Source organism: Microtus oregoni, unplaced genomic scaffold (genome assembly GCF_018167655.1).
Source record: "Microtus oregoni isolate MIOR12 unplaced genomic scaffold, Mior012 000037F_ref0000500, whole genome shotgun sequence".
NCBI classification, from domain to species: Eukaryota; Metazoa; Chordata; class Mammalia; order Rodentia; family Cricetidae; genus Microtus; species Microtus oregoni.
In genome coordinates, this window is record NW_024543096.1 from 23,450,223 (window position 1) to 23,471,393 (window position 21,171).

Sequence of the window (21,171 nt, forward strand, 5' to 3'; positions counted from 1 at the left end):
GAACTAGACTTCTACCCCCAACTTCCTTTCACTCAGCCACAAGGCAGACATCAGATGGTGGCGACTTCTGGTCCCTCCTGAGAGGCCTGGCTATGCGGCATCCCACAGCTCCCTGCTACAGCTTTGTCTTTTCTGCGTATTTACCCAAGCATGGGAGTTTAAAATAGCAGGCAGAATCTTCAGGAGGCTTTACTTGAAGCATTTGGGCAGCAGGGCCCTGCTTTCCTCTCGGAACCTCGCGGAATTCTCCTATTTGTCTATGTGTCTGCGTGTTTAGACACCGGACATTCGTCATGAGCAGGGTTTGAATCCCGTTGTTCAGGAACTGTTGTTTTTTTGTTTGTTTGTTTGTTTGTTTTGGGGGGTTTTTTTTGTTTGTTTGTTTTTGTTTTTAGAGACAGGGTTTCTCTGTGGCTTTGGAGCCTGTCCTGGAACTAGCTCTGTAGACCAGGCTGGTCTCGAACTCACAGAGATCTGCCTGCCTCTGCCTCCGGAGTGCTGGGATTAAAGGCGTGCGCCACCATCGCCTGGCTCGGGAACTGTTTTTATCCGCGTTGCCCCAGGAGGAAACACTGCTATTCCCAGCATTTTCTAGATAAGGAAATGAAGTACAGACAAGGTAAGGTGGGCACAGTCACAGAGCAGTAAGTGGAGGAGCTGAGACTCAGAATGGTCCCCGAATAATCTATGCCTGAAGTCCCGAACAAACTCGTGGCTTTCAAGAGTTGGTCCCCAGCTGATGGTAATACTTGGAATAGCTGTGGAACCTTTAGGAGGTATCATGTGGCTAGAGAATGTCGGTCCCAGGTTAGATAGCCCCACCTCCATGCGAGCTAGTCTGTGTGTATGTAGTGAGCACCATGCAACAGCAGTTACTACAAGCTCCCATTGCCAGAGACCCCAGCCATCTTGCCTGCCCTGCTGTGATGGATTTTATGTCCTGAACAACGAACCACTACGAACGTCTCCTCTGCCGGTTGTTGGTGCTGGGTGCTGTGTTACAGCAACAGGACAGCCACTGACAAGGCTCTGGTTTTCCACATCTTCTCATGAATAATCCCCAGGGCTGGCAGGCTGTGTGTGTCACTTGTAGCTCGTTAGTACTGGTCTCTTCTAACTGGAAGTCCTGACTAGTTCTTCTTTTAAGCTATCTTGGTCCTATTTCCCCCTGCATGCTGTGCTTCCCTCCCAGTGCTCACCCCAGTGAAATTGATAGCCTTGAGACTACCATCAATGTTTGCCATAGGGCTCTGCCATGGGCAGAGGCATCCTTTACCTAGATCACCTTGCATACAGCAGGCCTACACCTCCAGCGGAACTAACTGGGCAGTCAACCTTTTGCTACCACACGTGAGCAGGATCCTGACTCCTTCATTTGTTTATGGTTCTTTGTTGACAAGCACTACAAGAGGTACCAGAGACACATGGTAAGTTGGACGCACAGTCCCTGCCTCTGAGAAACTCCTACTCCACACAGACATGGGATAAGAAGCAAGTCTAATGCCCAGAAAGTAGACTAGGGCAAGCTAGAGAGAGGCACAGCACATTGCAGGGGAAATCCCAAGGGAAGGGGCTCAGGATACAGTGCCACCCAGCCTCAGTCCTTACTCAGGCCACAGCGGGCAAGGGTCCATAGCAGGACGTCAGTGTGGCGCTCGTTAAAGCTGATGTGCAAGATCCAAAGTGTGCCCCCACCCCCAAACACACACAAACAGACAGGGTCTCTCTGTGTAGCCCTGCCTGGCTCTTCTGCAGCTTGCTTTGTGGACCAGTCTGGCCTCGAACTCAGAGACTCACCTATGTCTGACTCCTGCGTGCAGGCATTAAACATGTGTGCTACCACTGTAATGGTCATGGGGGAGCCAGGAGTTGACATGACTGATGGCGCTGTAAGCCTCTTTTTTAAATTACATTTGTTTAATTTGTGTGCATGGTGGGGCAGGGGGTAGTGGGGAGTGTCAGGAAGGTGGAGGGGGCTGAGATATCACTGTGTGTGTGTGAGCATGTGTGATGGGAATCTGTGGAGAACTTGTAGGAGTTGGTTTTCACCCTCCACCATGTGAATAGCAGAGAGCAAACTAAGGTCTCAGGACTGGCAGCAGGCGCCTTTCCAGCTGAGCCATCTCTCCAGCCCGTTCTAGATTCTCATTGGAATTCTAGAAGATATTGGGGGGAAAAAGTGAAGTGAAAACCCTGTGTACTTACATACTTGTACATAATGCTCACAGCAGAAACATTTATTATCACCCCAAACTTTTACAACCAAAACGTTCGCTGATGGGTCAAGAAATGACCTATGGAATAGGTTAAAAAAAAAAAACAATAAAAAGAAACAGCTGCTACACCACCAACAACTTGGTGTGGGAAGTTTCAGAAAGTCACAGACTGGGCAACTAACTCTGTTGAAGATTGTAGAGATTGTAGGACACCAGATGCAATCTCTATGCACAGGAAGAGGTGTCCAAAGGCAAAGTAATCTGCCAGGGCAACGGGGAAAAGTCTTGAATTGCTTACTGGCTTGGACACCTTGAGACTGCTGTCTGTAGTCCCGGACCCTCCTGACTGCTTCCTTACCAAAGCCCCCAGGGTCCAGGGCCAACTTCATGACCTGTCTCTTCCATCCTTTCCTCCGGCCTCTTTACAAACAGGAAGCGAGTCCCAGCTAAGCCAGGCCGATTCGCCCTGTGGCAAACTCCCCTGGTACTGCTGCCCTGCAGAAGGGTGCCAAGCACGTTAACACCTTGAACCCCAGTGCACATTAATGTTTCAAGTGGGTTATTAATTACTCTGGATTAAAAGCGGGTCAATAATCAACAGCTTATGCATGACAGCTGGCTCAGGTTTTATCCGGGGTCTCCAAAACCCCAAAAGGAAGGAAACAGCTGCTGGAGGACTGAAGGTTCCCCCATTTTCCTGGGAAACTGGTGAGATGGGAGCCACGTGTGTCCTTCTCTGACACAGAGGCCACCCACCGAGCTTCTGGGAAGCTGGGGAGCAAGCCCTGGAATGCATTTTCTGGTAGCTGAAGCTGGATAAGTGGCGGACTTCCTGGCTGCCTGTTTCTTTTTGTCTTTTTTTTTTTTTTAATAGCCTCTTGGCTGGCCCTACTCAGAGATGTTCTAGCAGCTGGGGACCTGCCTTGGGGCGGATTTGAGCTCCGGGAGCCCTGATGAGTGGCTTTGTTCTCTTAAACACTATTGTCATCCGACTCACCTATTGCTGTGAATAATTTGCTAATTTTGGCCATAAAAACAAGTTCTTAGACAATCTCCAGTAATGTGTCTTTTTATGTCGATCAGGGGAGTATTTTCCTGCCTCCGTTTTGTTTGATATGGAAATGAGCCCAATAGCTTTCTAGCCTGGCAAGAATTGGAGCAAGGGAGAGAGAAAAGAAAATTGTGTCCACCACAAAGGTGGCTTCTGCCCGCTCTGCAGAGCTTTGAAGAATTAGTTCCCAGAAAGCAAAGCCTCTCCGGATAAATGAGCATCAAATTAGAGTTTCCGCGGGGATGCAGGACTACTTTCTGGGGCTCTGAAAAACATACGTTTCAATGCATATATAATTATGGGATGTGGTGCTGATGCCCCTATTGATAAACCACCTGAGACAAAGCTTCCTTAGATCAGAAATTAGGAAGAGTCAAATCATCACCAGTTATCTGAATCTTTGGGTTCACTGGCATTTGGTCCTACCCAAGTTCCCAGGCCCACACCACCTGCAAGTCTGGCAGTCCTGAGCTCCTTCTTTCTTCCCTAGTAAATTCCTCCCTTTTAAGATATCCCCACCGCACTCCCCCAAAAAAGCAAAATCTAAGCTGGGCGGCGGTGGTGCACACCTTTAATCCCAGCACTCAGGAGGCAGAGGCAGGTGGATCTCTTTGAGTTCAAGACCAGCCTGATTTACAAGAGCTAGTTCCAGGACCGGCTCCAAAGCTACAGAGAAACCCTGTCTCGAAAAACCAAAAAACCAAAAAAAAAAAAAAAAAAAAAAAAAAAAGACATTCCAGCACTCCACTTCTGCTGCCCCAAACTAGGGATGTTGATTGTACCTGACTGAGCTGGAGTGGCCTCTCTGTTACTTTAGGCAGTCCCAGGCCACCTTTGTCTTGTGTTCGGTGAATAGGAAAGAGGACTTTTCTTGCTTATAGGCAATTTTCTGAGCCTGGGATTTCCACATCCTTGAGCCCCCACGCACTCCCCAGAGCAATATATCAGATCTGCTGTCGGTGTGCTAGGCATCCCAGGCCTAGCCCCTTTCGCTGGCTCTTTACCCTACACTGCCGATGCTTTTGGAACCGGTCAGGGCTATTTCTCATTCTAGCCAGGGCTCTGTAAACCCAGTGGCCCTGCCGCGCACAGCATCTCCCTCCATACACAGAATACGTGTGTCCCCAAGAGCCTAACTACCCTCTGAGGTAGCCTGGCAAGGCGCTTTCACCTTCTCCGGCCCTCAACTTTCATATTTAAAAATAGACTGGATTCCAAGGTCTATTATACCCTTTAAACTTATGATATTAGATCTGCCATCAAGAGGAGGGTTTCCTTTCCTTGTCTTCTCTTCTCTCTTACATTTGAGGGTCATTACGCCAGCCTTTAGAAGGAAGGCAGCTACTATTCAGACTACGACAGCATAGGCAAAGCCAGAGGGCATCCTAGGAAGTGCAATGAGCCGGGCACAAACGGACAAGTATGTATGATTCCTCTCATGTGACGGATCTGCAGTGTTAAATCCACACAGCCAGAGAGTGGACCCGTGGGTGGCAAATGCTGAGGACAGCGAGGAATGGAGAGATGTTTAATGAGGAGAGAACTTTCCATTTTGCAAAGGTGAAGATCACCTGGAAGTTGGATGAACGCTAGTGTGACTATACTTTACAAAGGCTAACATGGTCAAGATGGTACAGTTTTGCAAAACTTGAGCTTTCTGAAAAGAGTGGGTGGGAAAAAGAAAATTCTTCCCAAAAGCAGCACAGGAAAGAAAAGCATCTCCAATATGTCATTAGACTCCAGAAAGCCAAGAGCCTTCCCAGAGCCGCTCAGCCACACTGCTGTGCTTGCTCTCGGATGCGTTATTCGCTATTTTGTAATCAAGACTAAGACCCTCAGCTGGAGTGGCATGAACTAGGCCTAGGGTTCACTTATCAGCTCCTGCTGGAAAAAAAAAATTAAAGAAACTCCATAGTTACCCTGGTTTTAGAAACAGCAACTACCCTCCATGTTAAGCAGAGTAGAGCAATGGATGCGGTCTTGTCAGTTACCAGCCAGGTAAGGGGAGAGCAAAACGCAGGTGTTTATATGTACCAAACACTACACTAACAGCTGGAAAAGCCAACATGCATCTGTTCTTCCATGCACTGGGTGATGTGATCTTCAGTGTGTCATTCTGACCAGTTCCAATTTCAGGGCTTCCCAGGACATGAGGTTAACCAGAAAAGAGAAAGCTAAAGACCGTGTGTCCAGGGGGCAGCAGCTACTGAGCCCTGAGAAACAGCTAGCGAAATTCGGGAACTCAAATTCAAGGTAAACAATGAGAGCAGCCATGTGCAGATGGGAAATGGCTACTGGGCTGCCATGTTGGTTAACAGTCTTAGGTGATGTGAAATTGAAACCAGTGTCTGTGAAAGTGTGTAGAGACGGGCAGAGGTGACATGGCCAAGCAAAACTCTAATGTCTTGAAACGAAAGGTGTGTAGTGAGCGCATGTGGAAGCCACAGGTAGATGTCAGGGTTTTTGTCCTTAGTTGCATCCACCTCATCGCCCATTCATTTGTTTGTATGTGTATATATGTTCATGTGTGTACGCCAGTGGACGTATATGAGCACGCACACGTATGTGGAGGCCAGAGTCCGATATCAGATGTCTTTTTCAATCGCTTTTCCCTTTATTTTTATTTTTTAATTTTATATGCATTGATGTTTTGTCATGGGTGTTGGGTCCCCTGGAACTGGAGTTACAGACAGTTGTGAGCTGCCATGTGGGTTCTAGGAGAACCTGGGTTCTCTGGAAGAGCAGTGCAGCCATGCCAGGCTGTGAACTAATAATACTGGGACTAGGCCTCACCATTACAATAACCAGGGAAAGCCATAGACTGTACCCTGTGGGGAACCAATCAGACTTGAGACAAACAAGTACAAGATGTTCTAGAACATTAAGAATAGCTTTCCTAACTTGTATATAGGTGGCCAATTTCCTTACAGCAGCACAAGTACCAATCACTGTTTGATAAGACTTCTGTTCCCTCACTCCTGTCCAATCAGGAGTTCAACCCCCCATCTGAATCTGAAATTCCCCTGCCCTGTCCCCCATTCTTTACTCCTTAAAAACCCCACCATAGCTGAGCCCAATGCTCTCCCTAATCCAACCGCTGTGTGGGAATAGATGGAGAGTCCAAGCTTGAGCCTGCATTAAAGGCTCTTTGCTTTTGCATATGAACACGGACTCCTGGTGGTTTCTGGGGGACTTGTGACATGGGCATAACAAGGGCACCTGGACAGTGAGCAATCCAGGGGAGATCAGGTGGGAGCCAGCTAGCCCGCAGACCTGGCTTCCAGGAATCTCTGCTACACTCTCTCTGCTAGAGACACTAAGGACTGGCAGGTGGTGGAAGGAGAGATAGATACTGCAGTAGCTGATGGGAAATGCAGTCTGCCATGAAACCATGAAAGGCAGGAGACAATGGAGGCTTCAAACTAGAACACAGATATGGAAAAAGCAAGGAGAAGTGATTTCATGGAAGTGAGCCAGCAATGGTAGAACTGGGGAATGAGCGAGACCTAACAAGGAAGGTCAAGGCTGAAGTCGCAAGCATATTCGTGAGCTGTTCAGCAAATCCTGAGACAAGGACTAGAATGGCTGAGCCATAACTTGTTTTAGTGATGAAGAAAGAGCAGTTGGCACACAGGCAGTTCCTTAGAAGTGATGATCCCGGACTAGAGGCCAGGAATATTGGCACAGTAGACAAATACAGCAGACAACTGGATCCGTTTCTTCAGTAGCTACTCCAATCTGTTTATGGACTGCTTCTCTCCTCTAGAGAACTATAAACTATATATCCTAAACTCTCTTGCAGCTTTAGTTCCTGAGGCCAAATTAGAGTGCCTCAATCTGCTGCAGCATGTCAACTGGAAGGCAGAAGTAGGAACTGTGTGTTTGCCTTTCCTGCTAGTAACTTCAGGGGTGGTACTTTGTTCTCTCTATAATAACTGCAACAGAGACCTACATCCCAGTCCCGCATGCAGAGTTAGTGGGAGACAAGATCCCAGTAGATGTGACATGATTCTGAAGTCAAGGCAACTGTGGCTCTGGCTTTCCGGAAGCCTCTTTGTGGCTCTACAGCTCCTGAGATTGGCCTGGCAGCAGTTCCTTGGGGTGGTCTTGGCAGCAATTCCTGAAAACTTAGTTGAAACACTGGATCTTCAGCCTTTCAGTCATATTTGCAAGATATCTGATACCTGCTAGTAAGGCTCCTTCTGTTTAAACGAATGGGGTAGATGCTGTTCAATGCCTCTATGCATCAGTGTCCCTAATGGCAGGGTAGAGCCAAAGATGGAAAAGGGTGGATCCTCATGTAGGTCTGGGCACCTCTTAGAGCAGTCAGCCAGAGGAATTGTAAAGGAACAATATTTCAGGGGGCAGTCATGAGCAGGCTAGGGGAGGGGAAAGAGATCCAGTTCCCAGGGAATGGGTACTGATGCCCTGGAAGGGAGGAAGAAGCATGAGTGCTTCTCAACAGAGGTCCAAGATGACAGAGTAGATCCAGCCCAACGCAAGCATGATATTGGGATCCAAACTGAACAGCCATTGCTTCCTCAAGACCGAAAGGCCCATGGTCAAGACTCTTGCCAGCCTGTAGGAAAGAGAAACCAATATTAATTTATTTTTCTAATGGCAATAAGGTCTCACTGTGTAGCCCAGAGTAGCCTTGAGCCTTGTATTCATGATTCTCCTGCCTCAGCCTCTGGAATGCTGGAATCACAGGCACAAACCTGACTGAGATGGCGTTTTCAATGGAAACAGAGACAGAGATTTGGTATATTAGTCTGTTCCTAGCTGGACTCTTAAAACATCAGACGAATAACTACTTATATCCTGAAAACTGGTGTCCTAGAGCTTGCAAGGTGAACACTGTAGCTAATGGTGTGTATGAACCACTGTTGACTTGAGGCCGGGGGCAGTGGGAGAATATAGAAATTAGAGAAAAGGTCCTGGTTTGGAAGCCGGAATCCTTGAGGACATTTTCACCATGAAGCGAAGAATAACTGCAATGTGGCTAGTGTGGGGGCCCTAGAGTTCAAATTGAAAATAGTACCACAGAGCTGCATAGGATGTAATCATTTTTCTTATGCTAAAATTTTGCCTTCATGCCTGGCAGTGATGGCTCACGCCTTTAATCCCAGCACTTGGGAGGCAGAGGCGGGCGGATCTCTGTGAGTTCGAGGCCAGCCTGGTCTACTAGAGCTAGTTCCAGGACAAGGTCCAAAGCTACAGAGAAACCTGTTCTCAAAAAAAAAAAAAAAATTGCCTTCATGCCTTCATTCAAGCGGTACTCTACTAAGGTGAGCAAAAAGTTGCCTCTGACCTGGAGTACCATGATCCAAATCCAATGCCAAGCACAAGAGGATGTGGGACTTGGACAGATTCCTTACCCACCCCTCCGTGTTACAACTTCCCCACTGGTATGTGATCATTGGTGGTTTCTTCACTCAGCATAATATTTACAAGGTTCACCTATGCTGTGACATCATACCATACTCCTCTCAACCCAAATAAACTTTATTAAGATACAAGTAAATGCTACATAACTTTTTCTGGGCAGATTTAAAAACAAAACAAAACAAACAAACAAACAAAAACCCAACTATTCCCGCTGGGTAGAGAAGGCACCAACAGACCAAAGAAAAGTTTCTATCTAAGTGCGGGTTCCTGAAGCAGTAAGTTTAATAGAGCTGCTTACCAGCGCCTGGGTGAACTGAAGGCCACTATACCTCTGGGAGGTCCTGTGGGTTGCTTACTTATGGACAGTTATAATAAGCCCTCAATGGGAGCTTTCAGAAATCAGTTGAGATTCAAGCCATAATATGTTCCATTCAGTGTCTCTTGTATATATTCAGATTTGTGATTATCCACACAATTAACTTGAGAACATTTTCCTCTCCATCACAAAGGATATATCAACAATCCCCTAATCCTCCCATGCCCTGTTCCTAGTGACTATTAGGTGATTTTTCTCTATAGATTTTTCTATTCTGGGCATGTTATGTAAAGAAAAACACACAGTATGTGATCATTGGTGGTTTCTTCACTCAGCATAATATTTACAAGGTTCACCTATGCTGTGACATGTATCAGTATTGTTACTCTCTATAAATATTCCATTACACAAATAGACCACATTTTGTCATTCAGCAGAAGATAGATTAGAGTTGTTTCCAATTGGGGCATTGTGAATGAGGTTTATGTGAATATACACATAGACGTTCTTAGGCAAACATGTTTTCAGTTATATACATAGGAGTCAATTCTAATTCTGTCATGTCCTGCATCCAGGCAACATCTACCGGGTCCTACCTAGCTTATTCACCCACGCTTGCAGGCAAGCATGAGATTGAGAAAGAAATAGGCAAGGGACAACTGATAGAGTCGGAAGGGCATCTCGTAAACACTGAGGTTTGCCTCGAGTTTATTTCTCATAGGCTTGATATACGCCAGTGCAAAGAAGAGGGATACGGTGAGAGGCTTCTTTACCAAGATACAAGGAACAAACGAAGTTAGTTACCTTCACAAAAACCCAAAGCATCAAGTAACCACACCCTAGGTCAAAACATCCTGTTAGTAACCACCTGGGTCAAACCTCCTGTCATAGAACCTTGAAGGAGCAAGAATAGGTCTGAACTCTCTGACTTTTAGTCAAGGTGGCTTCTGTGGCTCCCACGTAATTCCCTGCTTACTTTCTGAGGAACTGGCAAATTACCTTCCAAAGAGGCTGGACCGTTTTTCACCATCCCCCACATTGAATAAGGGTTCCAGTTGCTGCACGTCTTATACAATATTATCTTTGTTGCAGTCTAGTCAACTTAGTAAGTGTGAGAGGGTTTCTAACTGTGCACTCCAGTGACGGCTAACGATTGCTAACGATGCCCTCGTGGAGGTCATCAGATTTGCACAGCAGATGTCCTCACCAGATGAGCGAGCGATCTCATCAATCCTGTCTTTGAGTTGCAAACATTCTTCATACACTATAAATTCAAATTTCTTATTAGGTACAGACTTCACAAACAGTTCTATCCTGTTGTGTGAGCTGTCGCTTCCACTTTCTTCAGGAAATGTTTAGAATTCTTTTTTCTTTACATGTATGAGTGATTTGCTTGCATGTATGTGTGTATGCCACACACACACACGCACACGCACACACACACTAACACATATATAGTGCCTTCAGGATCTAGAAGATGATGTCAGATTCCCCAGAACCTGGATTTACAGATGGTTTCAAACCGCCATGTGGGTGCTGGGAACTGAACTCAGGTCCTCTGCAAAAGCAACAAGTGCTCCTAACATCTGGTGAGCCGCCTCTCCAGCCCATCTTCCACTTTCTTAATGCTAGCCCTTGAAACACAAAGGTTTGATATTTTGATGAAATTCAATTTCTTTTTTCACTTGTCTCTTTGGTATCATATCCATCTAAGACATCTCTGCTTAATCTAGGTGAAGAAAATGTAGCTCTGTGCTTTTATGTAAGAATTTTAGGATTTAGCTTTAACACTTAAGTAGTACTAGGATCAATTTGGACATTTTTTGCGTATGTCATAAAGAAAGATGACCTTTTTATAACTCATACACAATACCTTATTCAAATTTTAATTGATATATGTATATATGGGTTACAGTGCACTATTTTAACACATAGTATATAATGGTTAAATATGTAGATAATTTGCATATGCATTGCCACAAATATTATTTATTTGCATTATGAATATCCAAAGTCCTCTCTTCCAACTACTTAGAGATGCATAATAAATTATTGTTGATTATAGTCACCCCATTATGCCATAGAGCACCAGGACCAATTCCTTCTAACTGTAATTTTATGCCCACTAACCCACCTCTATTCCCTCTTCCCAGTCCTTCCTAGACTCTAGTAACCACCTATCTGTACACGTCTGAGATCAACTTATAACTGCTACATAGGAGAACATGAAGTATTTGCCTAAGTTATTTCATTTAACATGTTTTCCAAACTCATCTATGCTACTCTAAAAGACAGAATCACATTCTTTTTCAAGCTATGTGTATATCACATTTTCTTTATTTACTGCAATGTCCTTCTTCTACATTTGAATGTCCAATTGTCTTAACACCGTTGCTTCAAAATAGGAGTCTTCTTTTTCTCTGTTCTGTTTTTTTTTTCTTATTCTAACCTATTGCCAAATTTTGGAGTTTCTCTTAAAATGCTGAGTCATTCTTTCACCAGTTGCCCATCACACCTTCCTTCCCTAACTAACTGTCAAGCCACACAATACCAATAACTAACTGCATCTGCACCTAATTCTTCCAGGCTCTCTACCAAGCCTGGCCTCCTAGAGAGGAAACCTTCAGACACGGAGCTGTATTGGAGAACAGAAGAAATTTCCAATATACAAAGCCAGGGAAAAGAACTCCCCTGCCCTGACTTCTTTAATCAGTCCCCCTCCTGGACTACACCCCAGCTTCTTAAACTCAGACTTGCAACTCCATAGGGGGTCACACAACTGAATGGGGGGGGGGGGGGAGAGGCTGCAAACAAAATTGGCAACAGTAGAAAGGTTTGGAAGTGCAGCGATCCAAAACTAATTCAGAATCAAATATGTGATGGACTGAGGGGTTTCTGGCAGATTGCAGACAGGGGCTCCTCCATGCTTGCAACTGCAGCCTTGCTTCGGAGCACACAACGCGCACACTCTGAGTTGAGCATTTTTGCCACACCACACAACGCCACTGAATGCTGCTTGGAATGTAGGTCAAATTTGAGACCGTTGTATGTGATGAACTACCATGTTTTCACTGCACAGTTTCCTAATCTCATAGAAACATAATCGTGGCGTAATTTGGAAAAGCAGAGACCTTCTTAATATTGTCATTCCATGGCATTTGTACCAGATTTGTATCTCTATGTTTATCTATTGTATTGAAAACTCTGATCTTTAAAAATGTTGAATTATAAGCTTGAATTTCATTATATATATATATATATATATATATATAGAGAGAGAGAGAGAGAGAGCCTTTGTATTAGGATGGAATTTCTAACAACTTTTGAAATAGCCCTAACACATTTCTTCAATTTTGCATTATATATTTATTTGACGTAGTAATCTCAATGCTGACAGTTATAGTATCAAAATATTATTCAACTCTGAAAAATATTGAGGATGCTCTCTGCCCTGCGGTATCAAATAGACAGCAAAGATTTAATTCCTTATGTAAAAATAAAAACAAAGCCAAGCATGGTGGTGTACAATTTAATCCCAGTACTTGGAAGACAGAGGCAGGTGAACTTGGGTGAGTTTGAGGCCAGCCTGGTCTAGTTTGACGTCAGCCTGGTCTATAGTATGAGTTCTAGGCCAGCCAGGGCTACATAGTAAACACCAGTCTGCCAGACAAACCCCCAAAACCACAGTTCTTCTATCTCATTAGAATGCAAGTCTGACTTCATCTTTAATAAATGGCAAAATAAATGGGAACTGTCTTAAAATAACTTTATGGTTATTATCAGTGTTTTGTTTGTATGCCTGTTTTATAGACATATATACCTGGGACCACATGGCAGTTTCTTGGGAGAAAAGGAGTTGGAAGTGGAAGGAGGTCTAATTCCCTGGTCTCCCTCGAGCAAATCCAAAGTTCCCCTTACCCTCTCCTCTGGGCTCCTTTTGCACGTGTGTATTATGAAGCAGGAGCAATCACTCACTCTATAGATGGCATCTGCCTCAGGGTTCTAGCTCGTCTCCCTACAATGCACAGCAGTTACTAAACATCTCTGGAACTCCCAGCACTTTGAATGAAGGACATGGTCACACAAATGCTAACAGACTTGGGTGAGATTTTTCAAACATCTCTCCTGCTTTTCTGCCTGTTAACATCTTGACTCCATTTAAAAGTTTCAAATCCGGGTTAATGTGAAGTCCTCAGCAGAGGAAGGGAAAATCTCAAGGGAAAGGTTTGGTTCCCCAAGCCAGGACCCCACCAACTGAGGAGGAAAAGCCTTTCGGTCCAGGACAGGCTTTAGAGCATCTGGGATTTGGTTTGCACTTTAAACAGTACCACCGCTTGCTCCAAATTCTGAAGGTTAATTTGGAGAGTATCCGACTGCAACCCCTCCCCACCACAAACACTTTTTTTTTAATGTTTCAATTGAAGACGCAAAGTTTGCTCTCTTCCATGTTGAGATCTGAGAACAATAGCAGCTTTCTGAGGCCGCGAGACTTCAAAAGGCCGCTGAGGGACCGCTCAGAAAATGCTTGGTCCTAATGACTGGAGCAATGCGCAGGCATCCTCCTGAGGCTCGGTACCCATTAGCACAGGAAAATCCATCATCCCCTTTCCTTCCTGGGTCCTATGCTATCCAGGCAGATGCAGGCAACTGGAAGGTGAAGCCTTGAAGAGACAAGGCCAGACCCAGCTGGGAAACATAGAAGACTATAAAAGCCAATGAGATAAGAAAGTATTGAGATGACCCAAATAGTATATGGATTTTTCTTTTTAATTCGAAAGACAGGAAGAAAAAGAACATAAAGTTGGGTGGGTAGAGAGATGGGGGACCAGGGAAGAACTGAGGGAGGAGGAAAAGCATTACATATGTGTGTGTGTGTGTGTAAAAACTGTGGAGGGGTGACTGGTGCGTTTATGCTGTAGGAAGAGCTCTGGGAAAGTATCAGGTCGGGCCTGAAACAGCCACACCCCAGAGTTGATAAGAGAAAACCAGAGCAGACCCGCCCCCTCTGTGCCAGTGCGGGTGTGGGTTCATCTCCCCTTTGCCGGCCCCGCAGTTTACACCCGGATGACTCCTGCTGCCCGCCCGCCTGCGAAGAAACCGAGCTGCAAACTTCCCAGTCTCGGAACCCTGCTGTTCCAGGAGCAGTTTGGATTACCGCTCAGCCCCCCCAGCCGCCCGCTCGGAGAGAGTAGTATTCAATCTCCCCCGCCCCCTGCTGCGGTGAAAGTTTGCTCCCACTTCGCTGCTCCCCCACCTCCACCCCGAGGCGTGAGGAACGAGTAGGAGTTCCCGGGTCCGCGCCGCACAAATACACTCATCAACAAAGGAAAGCCCATTAAACCTTCCCTCCTGTGAACTCGCCCCCGCGGATACCTCTTTGAACTGACCCCCGCCCCGCAGCCCCAGAGTCGTTTGGGGGCGCGCTGGCCCTCCCGGGTTCTCTTCTTCCCTCCTGGCGGCTCACTTTTGCTGCGTGCCTTGTCTTTGAAGTCTCTTTACATTACGCTACGGCAGCCACGCGCTCTTGGCCCGCGCGGGGGCTTTGTGTAGCGGAACTGACATTTGGCCTTGATACCTGTATCTCTTGGTGATTGCAACAAATTTCCAAAATAAATATTGTGCTTTGATCTCCCTGCACTGCATTTTTAATGGACGCTCCCAACATTACTCCATTAGGAAGATTTTTTTTTTCTTTCTTTTCGGATCTCCATGCGAAGGGACGAGAGTTAATGCACAGTTCTTCGAAGTCTCTCTCCAAACTCTTGCTTGGCCCTGGGAGGGCTAGAACTGTTAACAAAAAGCGGTTATGGCGCTCCAGAGTGTCCGGTGCACCTAGAGCAAGCAGTTCTACAGGCTTTGCACTGAAACTTTTGAGCTCACAAGCACTGTTACCGAGGCAGCACATTTTACAGATGGGCAAACAGAGGCATACTTACCAGGATTCCCAGTAACAAGGCGGAGAAACCTGGCTTCAAAGTTTGAGCGCTTAACCGCTCTGATTGGCCCCCCGTGGAAGCTTAATAGCCTAAAAAGTTAGCAGGAAAAGTTAACTCTTGTAACTATTGAAGGGTATGTAAATTGACTCGTTTTGCCTTTTGGGTAAAATAGCTAACACTTTTGGCCAAAAAGGATGCTTCCAGCTTGCTTTACCGCCTTCGGGGAGAGGCAGGATGGGAAGGCTCAGAAAGGGAGAGGAACCAGATGGACAGCCTTCTAGGTTGTCCTGGCCAAGCTCCCTGGCTTCAGATGCCTACGTGAGAAAAGTCTCCTTTTGGTCCCAGGTTTCTCCAGTGCTGGGTCCTTGCAATTGGACCTAGAGGGAGCAGGTCGGCCAGGTCCCCAGGCAAACGTCTGAGTCATCCCCCCTTCCCACTTGCACAGCACCCCAAACTCGTGTTCAGGGAGGAGCGAGGTCGCGTGGGTTGAGCTGAGAGGTGGCTGTTCACTGGTATACGAGTGATAACTCGTTGGGGAGACGGCCCGGATGCTAGTACGGGGCGTGTGAAGCCTGTTAGTCATTTCCATTTCGAAGGCGCGTCCGGAGCGTGGGAGAATATGGGCCTTCTTAATGGCATGGTGTCAGGACTCTTCTTGATGAACCTGTGAAGGGCGCCGATTTGCAGTGCAGAGTCTGAAGCGGTAGGGTTCCGCTAACCTCTGGGTGCTAATTTGGGAGTTAGGTCAGTCCTCATCGTCTGGTGGTCCCTGGACGGCGCATAAACACCCGAAGCGAACTGAACTGGTTCCGGGCTTCCAGAGAGGCTGGTGGCCTCAGAGACCGAAGATCCCAGGGGCGGAGAGGCCGGAGAAGAATCAGGCTAAGTCAACCTCAGGCGAACCACTTCTCTGTGCAGTCACCCAAGTTGCCACTACTGCTGGGTCTCTGACGGGACTCCAGGCCGCCAAAGCGGTGAAGGCCCCTAGTCACCCTGCCAGCCTCTAGTCTATCCCTTTCGGCTCCTCCGGAACTAGTAGGGATGGGTCCTGGACCAAAAGCAGGCAGGAGGCCTACTGACTCTGCAGGTCGGGTCGACGAAGTTTTGAAGGGGAGGATACACCCGGGAGAAGCCTCCAGTGTCCGAGACAAAGCACTCCTGTGGATGAACTTCCAACGATGACAGGAACAAGTGTTTGCTTTGACTTTTCTCCCCCCACACACACACCCAGGGACCTCCTCCCAGTGATCTGTGGGTTCTTAAAGAACCGGGATGGGGTGAGATGGGGTCGCGGGGTAAGGGGACTGCGGAGGAGTTCCCAAGCCTTGCTGTCCAGCTTGTGACATCGCCGCGCTTGATGGGTACTGAAAGGTTACTAGCATCTCTGGCAAGTCTCGATGGAGCCTAACAAGTGGGAGGCTTGCCCGGTCCTGCTCAACACACGGAACTGCTTGTCTGGAAAGTACAATCCAACTCCCCTCCCCCGAAATCCCTGGCGCCCACCGCCCCAAGTGTCTGTTCTGGGTTGTTCTGGTGTCCTGCCAAGTTCGGCTGTGAGAGGAAGCAGTAAGCGCGGGGCGGGTTTTTCCTAGATTCACTCTGCAAAAGTTGTAGCCCCAGGAAAACTTCCAGGTCACCAGTGGGAGCCTCAAGAGGACTCTGCGGCTTGTCTAGCGGGAGGGCCTGGAGTGTGTGCGCCACCCACTGCCGCCCTGGGAGGCCGCCCAGCCCTGCCCAGGGTCACAGAGCTGCCTGTGCCAAGGGGTGGGACACGCGGCCGACCGGGTTTGGTCAGTCCCACGCCCCGCCCCGCCCCAGGAGCTCGCTCTGGTCCGCGACGTGAGGGTGCGGAGTAAGGACGGTGAAGTTACCCTCATCCCAGTCCCAAAAGTACCGCTCCAGAAAGCTAAAGGCAGATTTTTTTTTAGAGATAACAAAGACACTTTGTCACTTTGCGCGCTGCCTTGGTGAAAATCTTTAATTGCAAGTGGGGGTGGGGGATCGAGTGTCCCGAGCAACCCAAGCGCGAGTCTCCAGGCGGCAAGGCCCCCTTTGATCAGGAAAATCCAATTATTTGTGTATATACATTTCCCACATAGTGATTACTTCATTAATTGTCCCGCCTTTATCTCCTCCCTTCCCATCCCCCCTAATAATCAGTTCTTTTATCCAGACCAACAAACACACCATAGGAGCTTTGTGGATTCAAAGGATTTGCTTTCGCTTCTGAAAGAGCCGCTATTCTTTGATGATTGGGTAGCGGCAAACTTCAAAGCCATAAATCTTTCCTCTGACTGGCTGGCGGCCCAGCAAAGCCCTTATCAAATTCTTGGAGGTGATCCTGAAGCGCTCAGAACGCGCGCGGGGCGAGCGAGCCGGGCGCGGGCGGGCGGGCGGGGAGGACTCGGAGGCACGCTGGGCGGCAGATCGTCCTCGCCTTCGGGTGTCCATGCCTCGGTGGCCGCGTCCCATTCCACAACGAGCGGCCTTCAAGCAGTAGCCATGGCCGCTGTGGCCGTCCTCCGGAACGACTCTCTGCAGGCCTTCCTCCAGGTCAGGGTCGGGCCCGGAGAGGGCGGGAGCAGGTGGGAATTTGTAGTCCGGATCTGTGCGGGTACTCTGAGCACCTTGAATCTCAAAAAGACCTCCCCCTTAAGGGTGCGGCTGGAGTCAGACCTAGGCGCGCCCATGCCAACGTGACAACCAAGCTGGTGTGTGTATATGTGGCCTATCGGGAGAGATGCATGGATTTGGGGAGGAGGGTATGTGGATGTCAAAGTGGCAGAAAACTGGGCCTGAATTCACCTTGCCCGGCACTTCTGCTGACTTCAGCCTAGAACAGGCCAAAGAGGAACATAGTGGCTGCAAGGAAAAGAGCTCATAAAATGCTAGAGCAGATGGCCCCACAGCCCGGCTGAGGGTGTTTTCAGGCTCTTCCTGACCGGTCCGGTCCCTCTGCCTCTTTCTTTGCACCTACCTTAAAGGCTGATTGGCCTGTCTTTGAGCCCAGTAGTTTAGCAGAAAGCTACCGCGCATCGGGGGTTCAGGTAGCACAGACGCTGAAAGTTTCCCGGGACCGCTGGGTGCGCTCTTGGGGTGCGGTGAGGTCTGGGGGAGGGATGGCCCGGCGGAGGAGGGGCAGGGGTATAATAGTGGGGGTGGCGGGCCTGCCCAGAGTCGGCGTTTGAAACGCTAACCTTTTGTCTCTTCCGCCCTCCCTTGCCGCCGCCTATGCAGGACCGCACCCCCAGCGCCTCTCCGGACCTAGGCAAGCACTCACCCCTGGCTCTGCTGGCCGCCACCTGTAGCCGGATCGGCCAGCCTGGCACGGCTGCAGCCCCCGACTTCCTACAGGTGTCCTACGACCCAGCTCTGGGCTCACCCTCCAGGCTTTTCCACCCTTGGACCGCCGACATGCCCGCTCACTCGCCAGGCGCCCTGCCTCCCCCGCACCCCAGCCTGGGGCTAACGCCACAAAAAACACACCTGCAGCCGTCCTTCGGGGCAGCTCACGAGCTCCCGCTCACGCCCCCCGCGGATCCCTCGTACCCTTACGAGTTCTCGCCGGTCAAGATGCTGCCCTCGAGCATGGCGGCACTGCCTGCCAGCTGCGCGCCCGCCTACGTACCCTACGCCACCCAGGCCGCTCTGCCTCCGGGCTACTCCAACCTGCTGCCCCCGCCACCACCTCCGCCTCCACCGCCCACCTGCCGCCAGCTATCCCCTGCACCAGCCCCGGACGACCTCCCCTGGTGGAGCATCCCTCAATCGGGTGCGGGGCCAGGAGGCTCTGGGGTTCCTGGAACTAGCCTCTCCAGCGCCTGTGCCGGGGCCCCCCACGCTCCCCGGTTCCCTGCCTCGGCTGCGGCTGCTGCAGCGGCTGCAGCTGCCCTGCAAAGGGGCCTAGTATTGGGCCCGTCGGACTTCGCACAGTATCAGAGCCAGATCGCCGCGCTACTGCAGACCAAGGCCCCCCTGGCGGCCACGGCCAGGAGGTGCCGCCGCTGCCGCTGCCCCAACTGCCAGGCGGCTGGCGGCGCCCCCGAGGCGGAGCCGGGCAAAAAGAAGCAACACGTGTGCCACGTGCCAGGCTGCGGCAAGGTGTATGGCAAGACGTCGCACCTGAAGGCGCACCTGCGCTGGCACACGGGCGAGCGGCCCTTCGTGTGCAACTGGCTCTTCTGCGGCAAGAGCTTCACGCGCTCAGATGAGCTGCAGCGGCACCTGCGGACTCACACGGGCGAGAAACGCTTCGCCTGTCCCGAATGCGGCAAACGCTTCATGCGCAGCGACCACCTCGCTAAGCACGTGAAGACGCACCAAAATAAGAAGCTCAAAGTTGCTGAGGCTGGGGTGAAGCGGGAGAACCCGCGGGACCTATGAGCTCACTCGGGCACCTCGGAAGCCACTCCCGCCCAGGACATCCTACCCCGCACCTTTGCTGGCATGCCCGGAGCAGACCATCGAGGCAGCTGGCAGAGTGGAAACTTTAAAAACGAACTTTTAATTGTCCTCCTCCCAAAACGTAGCCCTGCTGCTGTCCGGTCCTGAGCGGAGGACAGGACAGGCAAGAATGGGATCATGGTTGAGAACCCTAAGTTACCCCAGGACAATTCCAAAGTCCGAGCCATCGCATGCCTAGAAGATCTACACACAGGGATTCCACCCCGGCCTGGCCTTGCTTGTAGGATTCTCTGCTGATGGAAAAAGGAAGGCCTTAGGAGGTTCAAAACGGCCTGAGTTTTCACTAGGCCGGATTCGGGCTTTGTACAGGTTATTTAATAATAGCTTTGTTAAAGAGTAATTATAATTATAACATTAAAAAATGTTTCTGTTGTTCTCAGCTCCACCCAGAGCTACAGCATGGTGTTTCTGTAAAGCGCTCAACAGTTGCAGCGTGAAAATAAATACGTTCATTCCAGGGTCTCCTCAGGAAGACCCCCGCAGAGCTGGTCTCCTCTGATCTTTTCTTCTTCCTGGAGTCCTCACTGAGAGGTCAGGTTTCACCAGGGATTTGATGGTTCCTGTGTGCTGCTTGTATCTAGGGAAGTCTTTGGTTTCTAAAGTTTGGGGAAAGTATGTACTGGGTGCGTGGGCAGGCATAGGGCAGTCGATTTTCAGGTAAAGAGCCTAGGGCAAGATTTGCCCCTCCCAGCTTAGGTTTCTGTGCAACTCCAGGACTTGATGTGGGGTTAGCTTTATAAGTTTGATACCCGCTGCACATAGAACGAGGCGATTTCCCTGCTGAATTGTTGCTACTTTGGGGACCGGTGGAAGGAGCTAAACGTTCTCAGGGCCTTCTCCCAGGTGAGATTTTTAGAGTTAAATTGGCAGTTCTTACGTGAATTGGGCAGTATTAAGATAACACCGAAAATGTAACTGTCACTCTTGCAGCAAGTCAGCCTGGCAGCACAACTTGTTTGCTAACTCACAAGGAACAGCTAGGCAGACGGCTAGGTAGGCCAGAAAGTTTAATTCTTCTTGCAGCTTGGACTTTCCTTTTAATCACCTGGCCAGACAAATTTTCTCAGGGAAGAGCCAGAAATTCTCGCTCATAGCGTAAAATGTAGGAACAAGGCTTTTTTCCCCCTCCAAGATCTACGTTTCTCACCTTTCTCTAACTTTTTAAAGCTTGAAGTCTTTTCTTTTTCCCAAGTGTCTCAACTCATCTGTATTGCACTATTTGGGGTTTCAACCCCAAAATTTAACAAGCAATCAAACTCTTTCATTCAGAATCAGCAAACCTCAAAGCAAGCTTTAAATCTCCTTGCTGTTTTAAGCCGATGTCAATGCGGTGACTGATCTTTGATAGTCATGATAGATGGGTGTCCATGTATTTATAGTTCACAGCCTATAAGCTTGCCGTGAATTTTTGCCTGAAGTCAAACTAAAGCGCAAATTTTCAAAAGCTCTTGAAATTTATGTAAATAAAACACTTGCATCAACATCATTGAGAGGGGAAAAACTTTTATAATCATAAGAAAATGCTTTATTGTGTGATGTGAGACAAGACAGCAAGGGTATGCTAGATTCCTTGGCAAGGCACGCCTCAGAGCTACTTGTCCTCTTTAGAGACTTTGAACTATTTAATAAACTTGAATGCCAGCCGTCCTGGTCCCTCGCTTCAGCAGAGTGAGCTAAGTGTGTAAGGGTGCGGCTGGTAGACAGTGTGATCAGTGCACACCTAAATGTATGTTCTTAATCTAAATCTACTGTAATTAGTCAGGAACATCCTGATTAGACCTGTTCATGTTACGTGGATTA

At 48.6% G+C, this 21,171-nt stretch overlaps 1 protein-coding gene across 1 annotated transcript; it reads left to right on the plus strand.

The window, feature by feature from the left end:
• Positions 1-17,409: 17,409 nt before the first annotated feature.
• Positions 17,410-19,753, plus strand: Sp5 (Sp5 transcription factor). Its single transcript, XM_041631367.1, has 2 exons — positions 17,410-17,460; positions 18,145-19,753. Exons 1-2 carry the CDS (start codon positions 17,410-17,412, stop codon positions 19,288-19,290), a joined length of 1,197 nt encoding a protein of 398 aa, XP_041487301.1. The 3' UTR covers positions 19,291-19,753.
• Positions 19,754-21,171: the final 1,418 nt, after the last annotated feature.

What these genes read in the sequence shown, in the direction of transcription:
- Sp5 (XM_041631367.1), top strand. Translation starts at nt 17,410, where the DNA reads ATGGCCGCTGTGGCCGTCCTCCGGAACGACTCTCTGCAGGCCTTCCTC. An exon ending in CTCTGCAGGCCTTCCTCCAG is followed by an intron (nt 17,461 to 18,144) that starts GTCAGGGTCGGG and finishes CCGCCTATGCAG; the next exon opens with GACCGCACCCCCAGCGCCTC.